This window comes from Zootermopsis nevadensis, unplaced genomic scaffold, assembly GCF_977971745.1.
Source record: "Zootermopsis nevadensis isolate Lab colony 2312 unplaced genomic scaffold, Znev_1.0 Znev_ptg000004l, whole genome shotgun sequence".
Lineage (NCBI taxonomy): Eukaryota > Metazoa > Arthropoda > Insecta > Blattodea > Termopsidae > Zootermopsis > Zootermopsis nevadensis.
This window is the reverse complement of record NW_028259136.1, coordinates 7,067,058-7,081,076: the sequence shown is the minus strand read 5'-3', so window position 1 is coordinate 7,081,076 and position 14,019 is coordinate 7,067,058. Positions and strand designations below refer to the sequence as shown.

General features: G+C 35.4%; 1 protein-coding gene across 5 annotated transcripts in view; it reads left to right on the top strand.

Annotated features, from left to right (window-relative positions):
* The window catches only part of stj (voltage-dependent calcium channel subunit straightjacket), a 41,556-nt gene that overhangs the window by 5,142 nt on the left and 22,395 nt on the right, over positions 1-14,019 (top strand). For 3 of the 5 annotated variants that reach the window (XM_087343006.1, XM_022086764.2, XM_022086763.2), the window contains exons 2-12: positions 3,106-3,187; positions 3,879-3,983; positions 4,569-4,785; positions 5,600-5,731; positions 6,553-6,812; positions 7,262-7,372; positions 8,262-8,463; positions 8,629-8,765; positions 9,199-9,345; positions 9,668-9,760; positions 10,438-10,494. In XM_087343006.1, the coding sequence (XP_087199132.1) occupies positions 3,106-3,187; positions 3,879-3,983; positions 4,569-4,785; positions 5,600-5,731; positions 6,553-6,812; positions 7,262-7,372; positions 8,262-8,463; positions 8,629-8,765; positions 9,199-9,345; positions 9,668-9,760; positions 10,438-10,494 (1,543 nt within the window). Of the gene's footprint in view, positions 1-2,388; positions 2,977-3,105; positions 3,188-3,878; positions 3,984-4,568; positions 4,786-5,599; positions 5,732-6,552; positions 6,813-7,261; positions 7,373-8,261; positions 8,464-8,628; positions 8,766-9,198; positions 9,346-9,667; positions 9,761-10,437; positions 10,495-14,019 lie in introns of those variants that run through there. The other 2 variants (XM_022086766.2, XM_022086765.2) reach the window with 2 other exon arrangements.

The window sequence follows — 14,019 nt, the reverse complement described above, 5'->3', positions numbered from 1 at the left end:
AGGCTTGTAGCGTTGCATCCAGGACTGAAGTTTATGATGAAATTATGAGAACATTTAAAATCCTTTGTCTCATCCAGTAATCAGAATATGCTATAATTTTGTGATTTGTTATGGTATCGATGTGAAAAGTCGTGTCTTAATTTGGGGAAATAAAATACAAGTATTTGAAATATGGAAATATTTGGAGCTAAATTAGCATTTTAAGAAAATAGGCCTTTTGTAATCGTAGAAGTCAACCAGCATTTTGATAGTGAAATGAACAAGGCTTTAGAGCGACGTATATTAGCTTGCAGGTCTGATAAATGGGCAGTGTGACCGTAAATGTCTTTCCACCTCGATTAGCTATTCATGAAAGTTCTAGTACCCATCATTTGCTACATAACTCACCGCGTAGTTATCCTAAGAAACTTCAAACAATCACAATTTGTTTTATTTGGATCGATCTGGCAAAAGTTGAGTAAACTTCTTGTGAAATTACATTGTAGTACAGGGCTATACAAAATTGGTTGTCAGTGCAACTTAAAGCTAACTTTTCAAAATATACCACAGTAGATTAAAACTCCAGGAGGAACCATTTAGCGACGGGGGGTATGTGTATGCGGGGGGGTCAAGAATGAGCCTATGTGATGTTAAGTAATCGTGGCTTTTATTCTGTGAGCATGTTATATTAGAGGTGCTCTAATTTGGTATAAAGTAACTTTATGGAGTCTTTGACGATTGGTTGTAAATTCATCCCGCCATTTATGGAACACGAAGGTTCATTACCGTGTTCACAGAATCTCTCCGCCGGTCCATAATCTGAGCCAGATGAAACCAATCCACACACCAAACCCTATTTCTCTAAAACCCATGTTAAGATTATTTTTCCATTTAAGCCACGACGAGTGGACTCTTCCCGTTAGGCTTTCCACCCAAAATTTTGTACGCATTTCGTGTCTCCACCATGCGCGCTACTTGTCCCATCAATCTTATTGCTCTTTATATGATAGCCCTTATGATTGTTAGGGGCATGTTAGTGAAAGGTGTGGAACAAATGTAAGATTGGCCTCCACACACCAAAATAATAAAACAATTTCATATGCTCACGGGTATTTTATTATTTATTTAGTGTCCTGTCTGACGACAGGTCCATATGAACAGGATCCTTCCATCCTTTTCTCGGACAGGGACCTGTTCATATACGTTCTTGGCAGATGATCCAGAAGTGGTTTGCCATTGCCTTCTTCTGTGTGTGTGAATGGAGTAATTGTTGGGATGCCACGGAGGAAAACTCCGTGTTGCCTAGACCACTGCCTTGCCCAATACAAGTTATAAATTCGGGCACCGCCGGGAATCGAACCCGAGACCCCAGGATCACAAGGCCAGCGTTCTAACCGCTAGACCACCTCATCTTATTATTATTTAGTGTTCTGACTGACGACAGGTCCATATGAACAGGATCCTTCCATCCTTTTCTCGGACTGGGACCTGTTCATATACGTTCTTGGCAGATGATCCAGAAGTGGTTTGCCATTGCCTTCTTCTGTGTGTGAATGGAGTAATTGTTGGGATGCCACGGAGGAAAACTCCGTGTTGCCTAGACCACGGCCTTGCCCAACACAAGTTATAAATTCGGGTACCGCCGGGAATCGAACCCGAGACCCCAGGATTACAAGGCCAGCGTTCTAACAGCTAGACCACCGTGGCGGTACAGTACGGGTACAGAAAATATTATTTCCAATTTACAGCCCGAGGTACAGCGCTCGCCTCGAGCGTAAGCCTCTGCTAGCTGGCTAACAACGCCTGGCTGGCTGGAGACGGCTGTCGATGCATGTTATCTGCTTCGTTCTGTTGTGTTCCAGTGTAAAACAGAAGACTTTTTAATTTTCGTTTTATAGAACTGTTAGCCTGGCTAGCACGGTTAACATGAACACTCTACACCTGTCCTTCACTCAGCAAATCGATAACGCGAGTGGTATTTAGTAAATTAAGGAGCGATTAAAAGAAGTCTATATGAATACAGTCTGTTTTAAGGATTACCATAAGGTTCGCAGGCCACAGAAATACGGTCCTCGGATCGTGTATGGCCCTCTGGCCAAAGATTACAAATGCTTAGTTTATACACATGCGAATCTGATACACTAATTTCTTGAAAATCGAGTGTTTATAATCATGTGTGTTATGATCATTGGCTGTTTCGAACGATAGACCACCTGGTGAAGTAATAGTCGTAGTGCGTAGTGATTACTTCTTTCGTTGAAGCATGTACACCATTAGCATTCTATTTATATGTCCCTCCTTCACACATGATGCGGATTCAAACTTGACGCCTGTAACATTCCTGTACGGAAACAAACCCTTCCTTTGTTACATTCTGACACTGGGAAATGTTTGCTCTGTGATTACATTGTCTCATCGCTGCCTATAAAAACTAGAAGAATGTTCCAGCGTGAATAAGATAAGTCATCCTGATAGACTTCAGTGCCAATTGTTGTTAATTGTTACCTCATTTTTCTTACTTTAAAAGCCGAATAGCCACAACAAATACAACAGATATTGCAAATGAAGTACAAATTTATCAATTTGATTGGAAACATGTTGATTGGATGGTTTAAAACAGATTGTCTAAGAAGCTACGTACATATGAACCAATGGAAAAGAGTTAAATAGGAGGACCAAGAAGTCAATGAAAGGACCAATTTTAATCATCTGAACTCGGGACGGGCTTGATAGCACACAATCCAAGTCAAGGAAGAAGACGATAAGCAAGGCTACAGGCCTATGAAAACATATAATTATTTAACAATTACTTTTGTATGTGGATTATATGTGATATATGAGAGTATGTTCCCACCTTTTTAATTCTTTAATTATAGGTACCTGCTCTCTCCATCATCAGGGCATCATTGTCCTCATCCACTCATTTCCCTGGTGATGGAAGCAGCAAGCACGTCTGACAGCAGAACAACATTTTGAGACCCGGAATCCTGCTCTCTTGTAATTGCACCAGTAACGATTTACATGGTTCATTCCGATCACCCCTGCATAGAACCATGCATATAAAATCAGCACAATAAACAAAGCGAGAATGTGGATTCACACAGTGATCATGTTTATTGTTTCTAGGGTACATAACTGGGCTGGAAAACTTGGTGGGGAGTTGTGGCATCTGGGCGAATATGTTACCAGCAGAGAAGAAATTCAGAAGGTGAGCTTCAGCATTGTCTCTTTCAGATTTGAGATGTCAGGAGGAAGTCAATTTGTTTTCAGTGATGCATTCTTGAACTTTGTAGGAATTGAGATAATATTAAAACATTTTTTATGTTTATTTACCTTCTTATTTTATATCATCTTTAACTTTTTTATCTTCCTGATTTCTTCCTTCACCTTCTCCTACTCTTTATTATATACTTTTTATTGTTTTTATCTTCTTCTGTTTTCTTGTTTTCATCTTTTCTTCCTCTTTCAATCTCCCACCCCACACAAATGTCTTCAATTTCTGAAATGATTATTAGGCAAATCTTCAGTAATGGCTTCTAAAGCGTACGTGATTCCTGGAACCATAACCATCATGCTGCATTACATGACTGAAAACGGATTATGGAGGAATGAACTCTTCAACTTACTAACCATATAACTAGCCTGCCAATACTTATCAATAAATTTTCATTGCTGGAGTTTAATTTATAACTTTGGCTTTTGGGTCAGAGCCACGTAAAATGTTTGGTGTTAACCAAAGGCCTTCAGAACCGACCCCACCTCATACCCTCATTGAAAATATCAGCTCAAAGCAACTGAAGTTTTTGCCAAAACATTGGTTAACATGACGCATTTGACGTGGCCCTCACTCAAAAGCTGAAGTTATATGGCCTGCTAATGTTTACATGCGTTTGTTACAGAACTATAAGTCTGCCCAGGTAAATCGAAAAGATGGGAACTCATTAGTGAGGGAGATAGCTAATGACATAAAGAATATGACAGACCTGAAAATCAGTGCAGTGAAGGTGAGATCATGATTCGATTGTTTTATTCTTGTCCTTTGAATTTCTACAGTCATCAAGGACTTTCATATTGCATTTGATTATCACTGGATGTATTAAAATGAACCAGGGGGTGGGTGCTGGTGGACTACAGTTATGATTTGGTCCCGATGTTAAACTAAATATAATCTCTGCCAGCTATCATCTTTCTCATCAGTATCATCATATCTCTGAAGGCAGCAACACTGAAAAATTCTTTCTGGTTCTTTCAGATGAAAAGTGAGGTTATTATGACAAGCATAGCATTTAAATATACAATCTCATTAGAAAAAGCTTTCAGAATGGAAACTCTTGCAGCTCCTCATGGAATCTGAGCGTTCTGCACAGCATAATGTATGAATTTACAAGTACTATGGATAAAACTTTCAGATTTGTGCATAGTCATTTCTGAACAGATTTGAAATTCTTAAATCCTGCAATATATGGATATATTATATATTAATTTTGTTGTGCTGCTGCTTCGCGTAGATGGGTTTGGGGTAATTTGAAACTATGTACATGACACCAAATATCAGTTTTATTTCTCTTTATATGACTCATACTGAGCAGCGGATTATGGATTCAGCAGAAGCAACAGCTGTGTCACAACAGGATGAAGTAGTTACAGAGTATGAATACTACAACACTAAGACATTGAGGCCACCTGGAGAGCCCCTGGAGAAGGGGGCAAAGGAGATGATCCTCATGCCCAATAAACATTTCTACAATATTCCTGTTAACACTAGCCACAGTGCAGTGCACGTGCCTACCAACGTCTATGATCAAGGTATTGCTCGGTGAGATCTGGGGTCCTCATGGCGATGAGTAGGAAGTTGGCACCTTGTACTTTGGGTTGATACTGACTGACATTTCAGAGGATCTTGCTGCTTCCAAATCAAAGTAATGAATGCTGATGATGGAGGCAGTAAGTTCCTCTGAAATATCAGTCAATGCCTTCCAGACTACACGTTACCACATCACAGAAGGTAGCAGTCCTCAGTGTTGCTTATTTTCAGCTTGTTTTGTAAATGCAATAAAGACAGACAAAATAAGTTGTTTAAGAAACTTCTGTTAGCTACAGCAGTTACATTGCATGTGTTGGCTGTACTGAGGCAAGAACTGGTGTCCCTTTGACAACCAAAGTATGAGTGGAGGCTCCTGAACTCTCGTAGTTCTATCTTATTTTGTTGTATGATTGAGTTCTTTGCCTGGGGTTATGGACAAATGTAATTGTAATTATGTCAGTAGTAGGTTGGCTGTCTCCTAACCTCGTCATGATATAATTTTAAGACTGTGGGTTGTTTTCAGAATTCTACTGACAATCGTAGGGCAGTGTCTGAAGAATGACAACTTAGAAAGAAATAGACAAAGAGTAGCTGTGTGTGAATGTGAAGTTATTCTGTTGAATTTTATTTGTATCAGTCAAAACTTCTACCATCACTCCTTTGCTGAAATTACTCGCAAGACTAGGGTTAAGTATTAAGTTACCAAGTAAATGGTTGATATAAGAAGAGGGATACAAACAAGATTGGACAAAATTAAGGAGCAAGACCATGTGATCTGTAATTTTACATTGTATGTACTTCTACACCATGTTTCAGCACCAGATATCCTGAAGGATATAAAATGGTCAGAAAATTTGAATGAGATTTTTATAAGGAATTATCAGGATGATCCTTCATTGTCATGGCAGTATTTTGGCAGTTCTTCAGGATTCATGAGACAATATCCAGGTGTGTTACTTGTCAGCTTTTAGCTGTTTATAACCTATATTCTTAAAAAAAAAAGAGAGAGAGGGAGTTTGTGTGTGACTGAGTGTATTTGTATTTGCCTGCAAGCATTAAACAAATCATAACGTAGTTTTCCTGCAAACTTAAACTATATAAGTACATCATGGCTATGTTATGTATGCATGTATTATTGAAGTCTCACATTTATAATTCTTTTATGTTACCATTTAAAATCTAATATTTTAATTGAACTATATTGAATATGCAAACAATAACAGTAAAGTTTATATAAACAATTAGTAGAGTTTCTGTTGGATTTTCAATCTACATTACTGTAGTTAAATACAGTGGAACCTCGATATACCGCGCCTCGTTATACAGCGGACTTGGATAATCTGCAGCTTTGATCATGTCATATAATATGATTACATATATTTTATGTTAGATAAATGTCAATTTCATATTTAACGTGGGTAGCTTACAACGCGGGTACTGAAGACGTCTCCCAAAACCTGCGTTATACCAAGGTTCCACTGTATTTAATATGCTGTTGTGGTAACCTATAGGATAATAGACATATTTGTTTACTTGTTACATTATCTTCATCAGGAGCAGTAAGGAATTCCAGGCTGCATTCCTCGTAATGAAATTTTGTATGTCACAATAAGTGATGCCATGTAAATAATCCTTTGGTTCATTTTACACATGAAAGAGTAATTTCCTGTTTTCAGTGCTTGAATATCTAAATATTTCCAACTTAAAAGACCACTGTTCTTTTCTGTAACAATATAAAATGTATTTGCCTAATCTTTCTGGGTGTGTAGCCATGCAATGGAGGAATGACTCGGTGGATCTCTACGATTGTCGGACTCGTTCATGGTACATTGAGGCAGCTGCAAGTCCTAAAGATATGCTTATCCTGGTAGACAACTCTGGTTCCATGACAGGTATAAGGAAGGAGATTGCTCGTCATGTAGTCAGCAACATCCTTGATACACTTGGCAACAATGACTTTGTCAACATATTTAACTTCTCGGAAGAGATTGATGAGGTTGTGCCATGTTTCAAGGATATGCTGGTTCAGGTAACAATAAAAAAGGTCATAATTTGGCCTGAAAGTCTAACATATTTGAATTTATATCATCCAGCAACTATTCAGAAGGGTTATGACTACTGTCACAAAATCCCGACATTGGATCTGATTCCGAGTAAGTTCAGTTTCATTCACATACAACTTAAATCACACTGGATATGAAATATTTAATATTGTTCTCCTGTCTAAGCTGTGTATCCAGCCCACTGCGTCTTCCTTGAATAGACTATCCAAAAAATATATAGGAAAATGGTATAAACCATGAGGTACTATATTACAGAACATGAACATGAATACAGCAATCATATTCATGGCATCGTATGTCATGTACTCCAGAGAACTTGTATTATTCCAGCTTTAATCTAAACATTCAATGCTAAAAGTCACGGTATTGGAGACCACTTGCAGAAACTGTAAAAGTCAACTGTTCTTTGTCGCAGGCAAACCTCGCCAATGTCCGAGAATTCAAGCAGGGAATGAAAGACTTGCACACTGACAAAATTGCAAATTTCTCTGCAGTTCTCAGTAAAGCATTTGAATTACTGCAACAGGTAAGAGACATCCTACTAAACAATTCAGTGTTTTGGATCGTTACCAGTTACTGATACAAAATTTGTGATAGACAAAGTAGAATAGAATAAGTTGTTTCCTGCCAGTCCTGATTCAGTGATGCTCCACACTTTTCCATCAGTCATGTGTGAAGTGTTTACAATAGATCGAAGAAGCCATCATTTTAATATAACCTTAGTTCTGTGTTGAAGCTGTTAACTTTGTAATCAGTTAATTATTAGATTAGAATTATGTTTTTATCACACACATTATTCAGAATCAGTCACTAGAGATCTCCAGGGGAGCATTAATCGTAGGTCATATTGAAATGGTTTTCAGTGATTTTGAGTCAACTTTTTTATTTTCGGATATTTAAATCTACCAGAAATGAGTATTGCATTTAAACTTATTATTAAATAAATATACATATTCTTGAAAATATACATGAAAAAAAAAATTATTACAAAATGCGTGAAAGAAGATATAGTGTAATTTTAAGTAGTGTTAATTGTTTTAGTTTATAGAAAAATTGGATTTCTGACCTCAAATTTAATTGAACTTGGAAAAAAGATTACCTATTTCATTAAAAATATACAGATCTTTTGGTCCACTTTGAAATACAGTATATGTAGTATCAGAAGAAAATATATTTAATATATGTACTACATCTGCTGGGATGTGAGCACTTAGAGTTGAGCAGGAAAAGAATATTCTTCTTGATACTATGCCCATCATTTTACACAGTACAAACATTTGATAAACACTATAAAAGGAAAAGAAAGTGTAGGAAAGTACCTACAAAACAAATTAAATAGTTCAGTGGCTCATCCTTTGTTGGAAGCTAAGTGGACTTAACAGACTTGATGGATAATTGTGTTGTGTTGTTGACAGTACAGGGAAACAAAGAAGGGGGCATGTTGTAACCAGGCAATCATGCTGATTACTGATGGAGTACCATACAATTATAAGGAAATTTTTGAAGAATACAATTGGAAAAATTTTCCCAATATGCCAGTCCGTGTCTTCACTTATCTGATTGGTCGAGAAGTTACAGATGTTCGAGAAGTCAAGTGGATGGCTTGTGCAAATCGAGGTATGATGTATAATTACTATGACTGATTTTGTGTTGTAATAGCTCAATCAGTGAAGTGACAGACTCCTGGAGACACTGAGACTTTATTGTATGGAATTTCGTTGTAAATGAATTGCTTTTATAATTCTGTGTACTTTAAAAACAAATTTTTAAAACTTGTTACAGGTTACTATGTACCGTTAAGTACTCTAGCTGAGGTGCGAGAACAAGTGTTGCACTACATACCTGTCATGGCTCGTCCCCTTGTGCTAACAAAAACGGAACATCCCATTAACTGGACACCTGTCTATGCTGATATAACAGTAAGTATGATTTTTAGATGATTAAATACAACATGGATTTTGAAGATGATCACATGTCTTCCTTTAGTGCACAGATTAAATAGGTGTGAAACTCTACCTCACTAAACAATGGTGGTTTAGCACAGGAATGACTTTACCTCTCATTTTGTTTTATTATTACATAAATATTATAACAAGAGCTCAAAGTATTATTCTATGCTCAGACGATTCTTTAACGTGAAGTCTGTTACTTCTTTTATGAGAGTAATGGAGATTATTTTATGTATATATAAAATTATTTTTTTTCTGTTTATTTCTCTGCTGTAGAACTTCTTAAAACTAAAAATCTGCCACAATACTCTACAAGGAGTGTTAGGGACAGAGGGTAAGCACATATGAAATTACTTTGATAAATGTATGGTGGAATGCATTTTATATGTGATTTGGTTTGCAGGATCCTAAAATGACAGACTGGCTATGGGAAAAAAGAGTGTGTACAGAACAGAAAGAAATATATGAAACATACTTTAGAGACAGGTTTCATAACAACCACATAAGTAATGAAGAACATGATCGGAGATACGTTCAGAAGATAAGAAGGGTAATAGCGACTTTTATAATGATTCTGACAATCTTGATGTGACCTTCAGACGTGTGGTTATTGCTGTAATACATATGTGCTAACACCAAGTAGTCAGTCTATGAGGATGCTTTGACAGTGCATGCCCCTTTTCTTTTGTGGTGAAATGGTTTTCCTAATCTACCACTAATAAGAATTTTTTCCACAATTGGAACCAAGGTCTGGATTTTTGTTGTGTGCATTTTCCTCACTACACAATTTAAAATTGTACACATGAATGTGAAGCACAAAGGACCTGTTACTGTAATATTAAACCACAGTATTTTGTTCTCTTTGAATGCAGGCAATGGACAACGATGAAGAAAGTGAAGATTATCAGAAGTATCAGCTTATGACCTCTGTCTCAATGCCTGTTTTTGACCAGAGGGAGAATGCGGTATGACTATAAATATTATATTAATATAATATATTTCCACATAACTTAATGTCATGCTGTTTAATTTTGTGGTTTCATATAATTAAATAATTATCACAATAGAAGTACATTAATGTAAGTCAATAGTGTCATTTATTATCATAATATTAACATTACATTATGATTTATTTGTTTTGCATTTTGAACATAAATACATCTGGTATGATAATACTTCGGTTTCACAACTGTTATCTAAATTAGGGATTCACTGTAATAAGCACGTTATCTACGCATTAGAAATCAGAGTTATTTCTTCTAAATTTCACTGTCCTGAGTGGAATGTCTTTGTAATATCTAAGAGAATGCTACTTATTTTTTACATGTTGATACCTTGGGAAATTGTACCTTCTGCTTTCATATCTGCCTTCCCCAGTGAACAAAAATAAGATATTTTGAATGTAATTAAAAGTGATTTATAAATGACACAGTTGTGAAATCATGGTGTTCTGTGTACACTCAATATTAATGTTTGAAAGTGTAAAACAGACATAGTGGAAAATAATTGCAGTGGTGATAATCTGATTTATTAAATTTTTGTTGTTTTTTGTTACCTCCAGTGTGTTTTTCTCATTACAATTACAAATGTTGTTCTCTTCAGCTCAGTGATATTATTGTCATGTTCATTTTCCTGTCTGCAGAACATCACTGAACGGATTCTCATAAATGAGGCGATTTGGGTTGAAAAAATAAGAGAGGTAGACAGAACTAAATCAGTTTGACTCTCAGTTGTTTTTATGTAGCAAATCTATTAAGTGGTGATAGTTACTACTATTATTGTAGGTAGTTGAGGAGGTAACAGACAGTCTCAGCTAATTAGAAAATTAGAACTTTGTTTTCATTTAAAATATCTTCATTATCATCAGACTGCCATTACTAGTCATGGCTCAGTGAATGGAATAGAACCATATATATACATACACATACTGTGCTGTAGTGGGACATAGAGTCTTTGTTTTTTGAATATGTTTTACAGTAACCATGGTAAAGTAAGAGGTTTGCTGATGAATACAGAGGAATCCAGTCATATACAGTGCATGTAAAATAAAAAATAAATGGTACTCCTGTCTGTAGACATACAATCAATGCCTTCCTAATCACCTAAAGTTACAGGTTAAGGTTTTATTTTTAGAATGCATGCAAGGATAGCTGTTAAATAGTACACTGTAGTAAACTAGAGTAGTTTATCAAAATATAAAAGGAGTGAAACTTGTTATTTAAGCAGTTAGTGGAACCTCATAATGATAGAGGTCTAACAAATTTCCATTTCAGAATGTAAAGGGGGTACAGGTTTTTAACCTACAATTTTGTATGCTACTTTTGTTTAGTTCATTTTAAGATTCATTTTACTTAAGGAAGTAAATGAACTTTTATGCATAAATGTCCCTTATTCTCTCCATTAGCCCACAGGAAACAGTTTCTTTTCTTAGTATTTTCTAAATTTATTGTCTGTGTTTATGTTTGTATTGCTGTATGTCTTTTCAATAAATATTAAAACTGAGTTAATTTTGTCACAGTAAGGAAATCTAGTCCTTAGCACTTACATGGCAGCTGAGAATGTCTGATAAAAGTCCTAAAAATGAATAGTTACTGTGAAGCTATGACATGTTTAGCAATCCAGTAATAAATTTATAACCTGTTTTCAAGAGACATTCTGGCCCTAGAAAAGCATTGGCAGTTTAAGTTATAAAATTATCAATATACTGAATTTATAATGGAATAATAAGCTGGATCCCTCTACTATTCATTTCAGAACCCTATTACTTTATGTGATAAGTAAAATTGTTTCAAATTAGTTATTTTGCCATTTTGTAACGTGAATATTTAGTTGGTTATATTGACGTCCATGTTGAGTAGGGTATTGAGTATATAATTGTTTATTCTATTACCATTAACTCTAGCATCAGTTGAGAAGCTTTATTTCCAACACGTTACCAACTCCCAAATTTGTATACTGAATGATTTTTATGTAGTGGTACCATCTGATACCTCCTTTGTGCAGGGGTGCAATTATTTTATTTTTATAACAGTACCTGGATCTAGGTAGAAAAATTTAATAATATAGTAAGTTATAACAAGCAGAATGGCCAACTGCTGTAAATATAAGAGAATTTATGAAGTTCACTTCTTGGTGTGAATTTTCTTTGTTCTTAAGCCATGTGTCTCAAAATAGGACATTACAAATTCTGTAAGCTATTCTAGTATTCATGTAGTTGAAGGTATGCAAATGGTTGGATTAGATATGTTTTGGGGCCTTGGCTTCAAGTCCCACAATGGGCATGTGCTTTTTATCACTGACAATCCTACTGCTGACTAACATAGTCCATTCAGTTGGGGGTATTCATCAGTGGGGTGGTTCTCAGTGCAGATACGAAAGACACAGGTGGTAAAATATAAGGTAATGATAGCTGAGCGACTAAGAAAAATGTTTACAAGTTATGAATGTGCATCATAAACTCTGAGAATTGTAGTCTTGAAATAGTGTGCATAATTTGGGGCTTTGTTAGCCAGATCATTATGACTTTCATTCTTTTAAAATTTATTAAAGTGGTTGTTAAGAAAGTTTACTGTGGCATATTTAAGGGCTTTAAGGAATGATACTAAATGCACTGACTTGAAACATGTTTTGAGGTTATAAAAATCCAAACAAGAATATAAATTCAGGAAAATGAGAAAAAAAAGTTTGATTTGCTTGTTAATAATTTATAAGTTTAATTGAGAATATTGTTTGATTTGGGAAATACATATGAAGTAAAAATTTACATCTCAAAGGTCTTGAAATTTCATAAATTTTAAATTCTAGAAACTATATTTAAACATTAAATTATGGTCTCATTTTTTACACTTGTAATGAAATCACTGTTAGATTGTATGCAGTTGACATTCATATTACAGATTTACTGAATTTTGTTGGGGGTTATACAAATATTTAAGAGTTGTTTTTTATTCCTTTATGCCAGGTACTATTTATAAAGACAAAAAATTAACTTCTGTAGTTGATACAGTATTTACCAACCTTGTTTTGGCAAGTGAATGCTCATTCCATGTACTGCAGTAAAAGTTGTCTTGTTTTGTAAAATGATATGCTTGGCATAATAGTTATAGGCCTCTTATGCTGTCAAGTCTTTAGCTAGAATTTGTCTTGCCAAAACAGAGTTACAACTATTTCTTACAGAAACCTGCTAAATCCTTCTACAGTACTTCCTTACGTACTTCTAGGCTTGAACAGTAGTATTTTTATTTTTAAAAAAAGTTCTTAAAAATATGTAACTGGAGTTGGTAGGTTTTGGAAATTAATCTCTCACTATGTAGTTGTTGCTTAGATTCTTCAACCCTGCATGGGTATTTCTTTAGATGCTCACAGCTGATGTCGCATATAATACTATATAATACTTTTTGTATGTACATGTGTGTATTTGTTTCCATTAGCATTATTTTAGAATACTGACAGTCTGTGTCTTTAATTATCAATTAACTTTTGGGTGGTAGCCCAAACTTTATTTCTATGCAAGATGTTCCACAGTGTTTGCTTTCAACTGATTAAAAAAAGATGAATTAGTTGTTGCCTATTTTTAGTGCTACAAGCACTACTCTTAAAAAAATATGAATAAAAGTAAAAGTATAAAATAATCAGAAGTGGGAGTTAATTTATATTATTTTAAGAAAATTGAATGTGTGTTTATACATACATGGTTATTCATAATTCCCTGACACATAAAAAAAAATCGCTAGAATTGAATGGCGCAATGGATTGTAACATATGACATGCCGATAGAAAGAGTAGTAACCCTCCAAGTTTATTTTACGTACTTCATAAATGCTCTATGTGTCTGCCCTTTGTGGTGTGGCCGACGTCTATCCGATATTCCATTTCCGCCAACACCCGCTATAGTATGTCACTTTCGATTTGAGATGGCAGCGATGATTCATCTTCACAGCTCAGGCAGATCCCGTGGCAGAGGCAGTACAAGACCTGGTCTTTAACGTGCCCCTATAAGAAAAATCACATGGCATCAAGTCAAGTGATCGGAGTGGCCAACGATGCAGCGCACGTCGTATGTTACCAACCTTTGCACCATTCCAGTCTGGAAATTTTTTTAATGTGTCAGGGAATTATGAATGACCCTGTATATTGATTTAATTTACTTGAACACATATTTAAATTTTATGAATAAACTAATTCAACTTTGAAGGATCATGATAGATGAGATCATTTTTATATA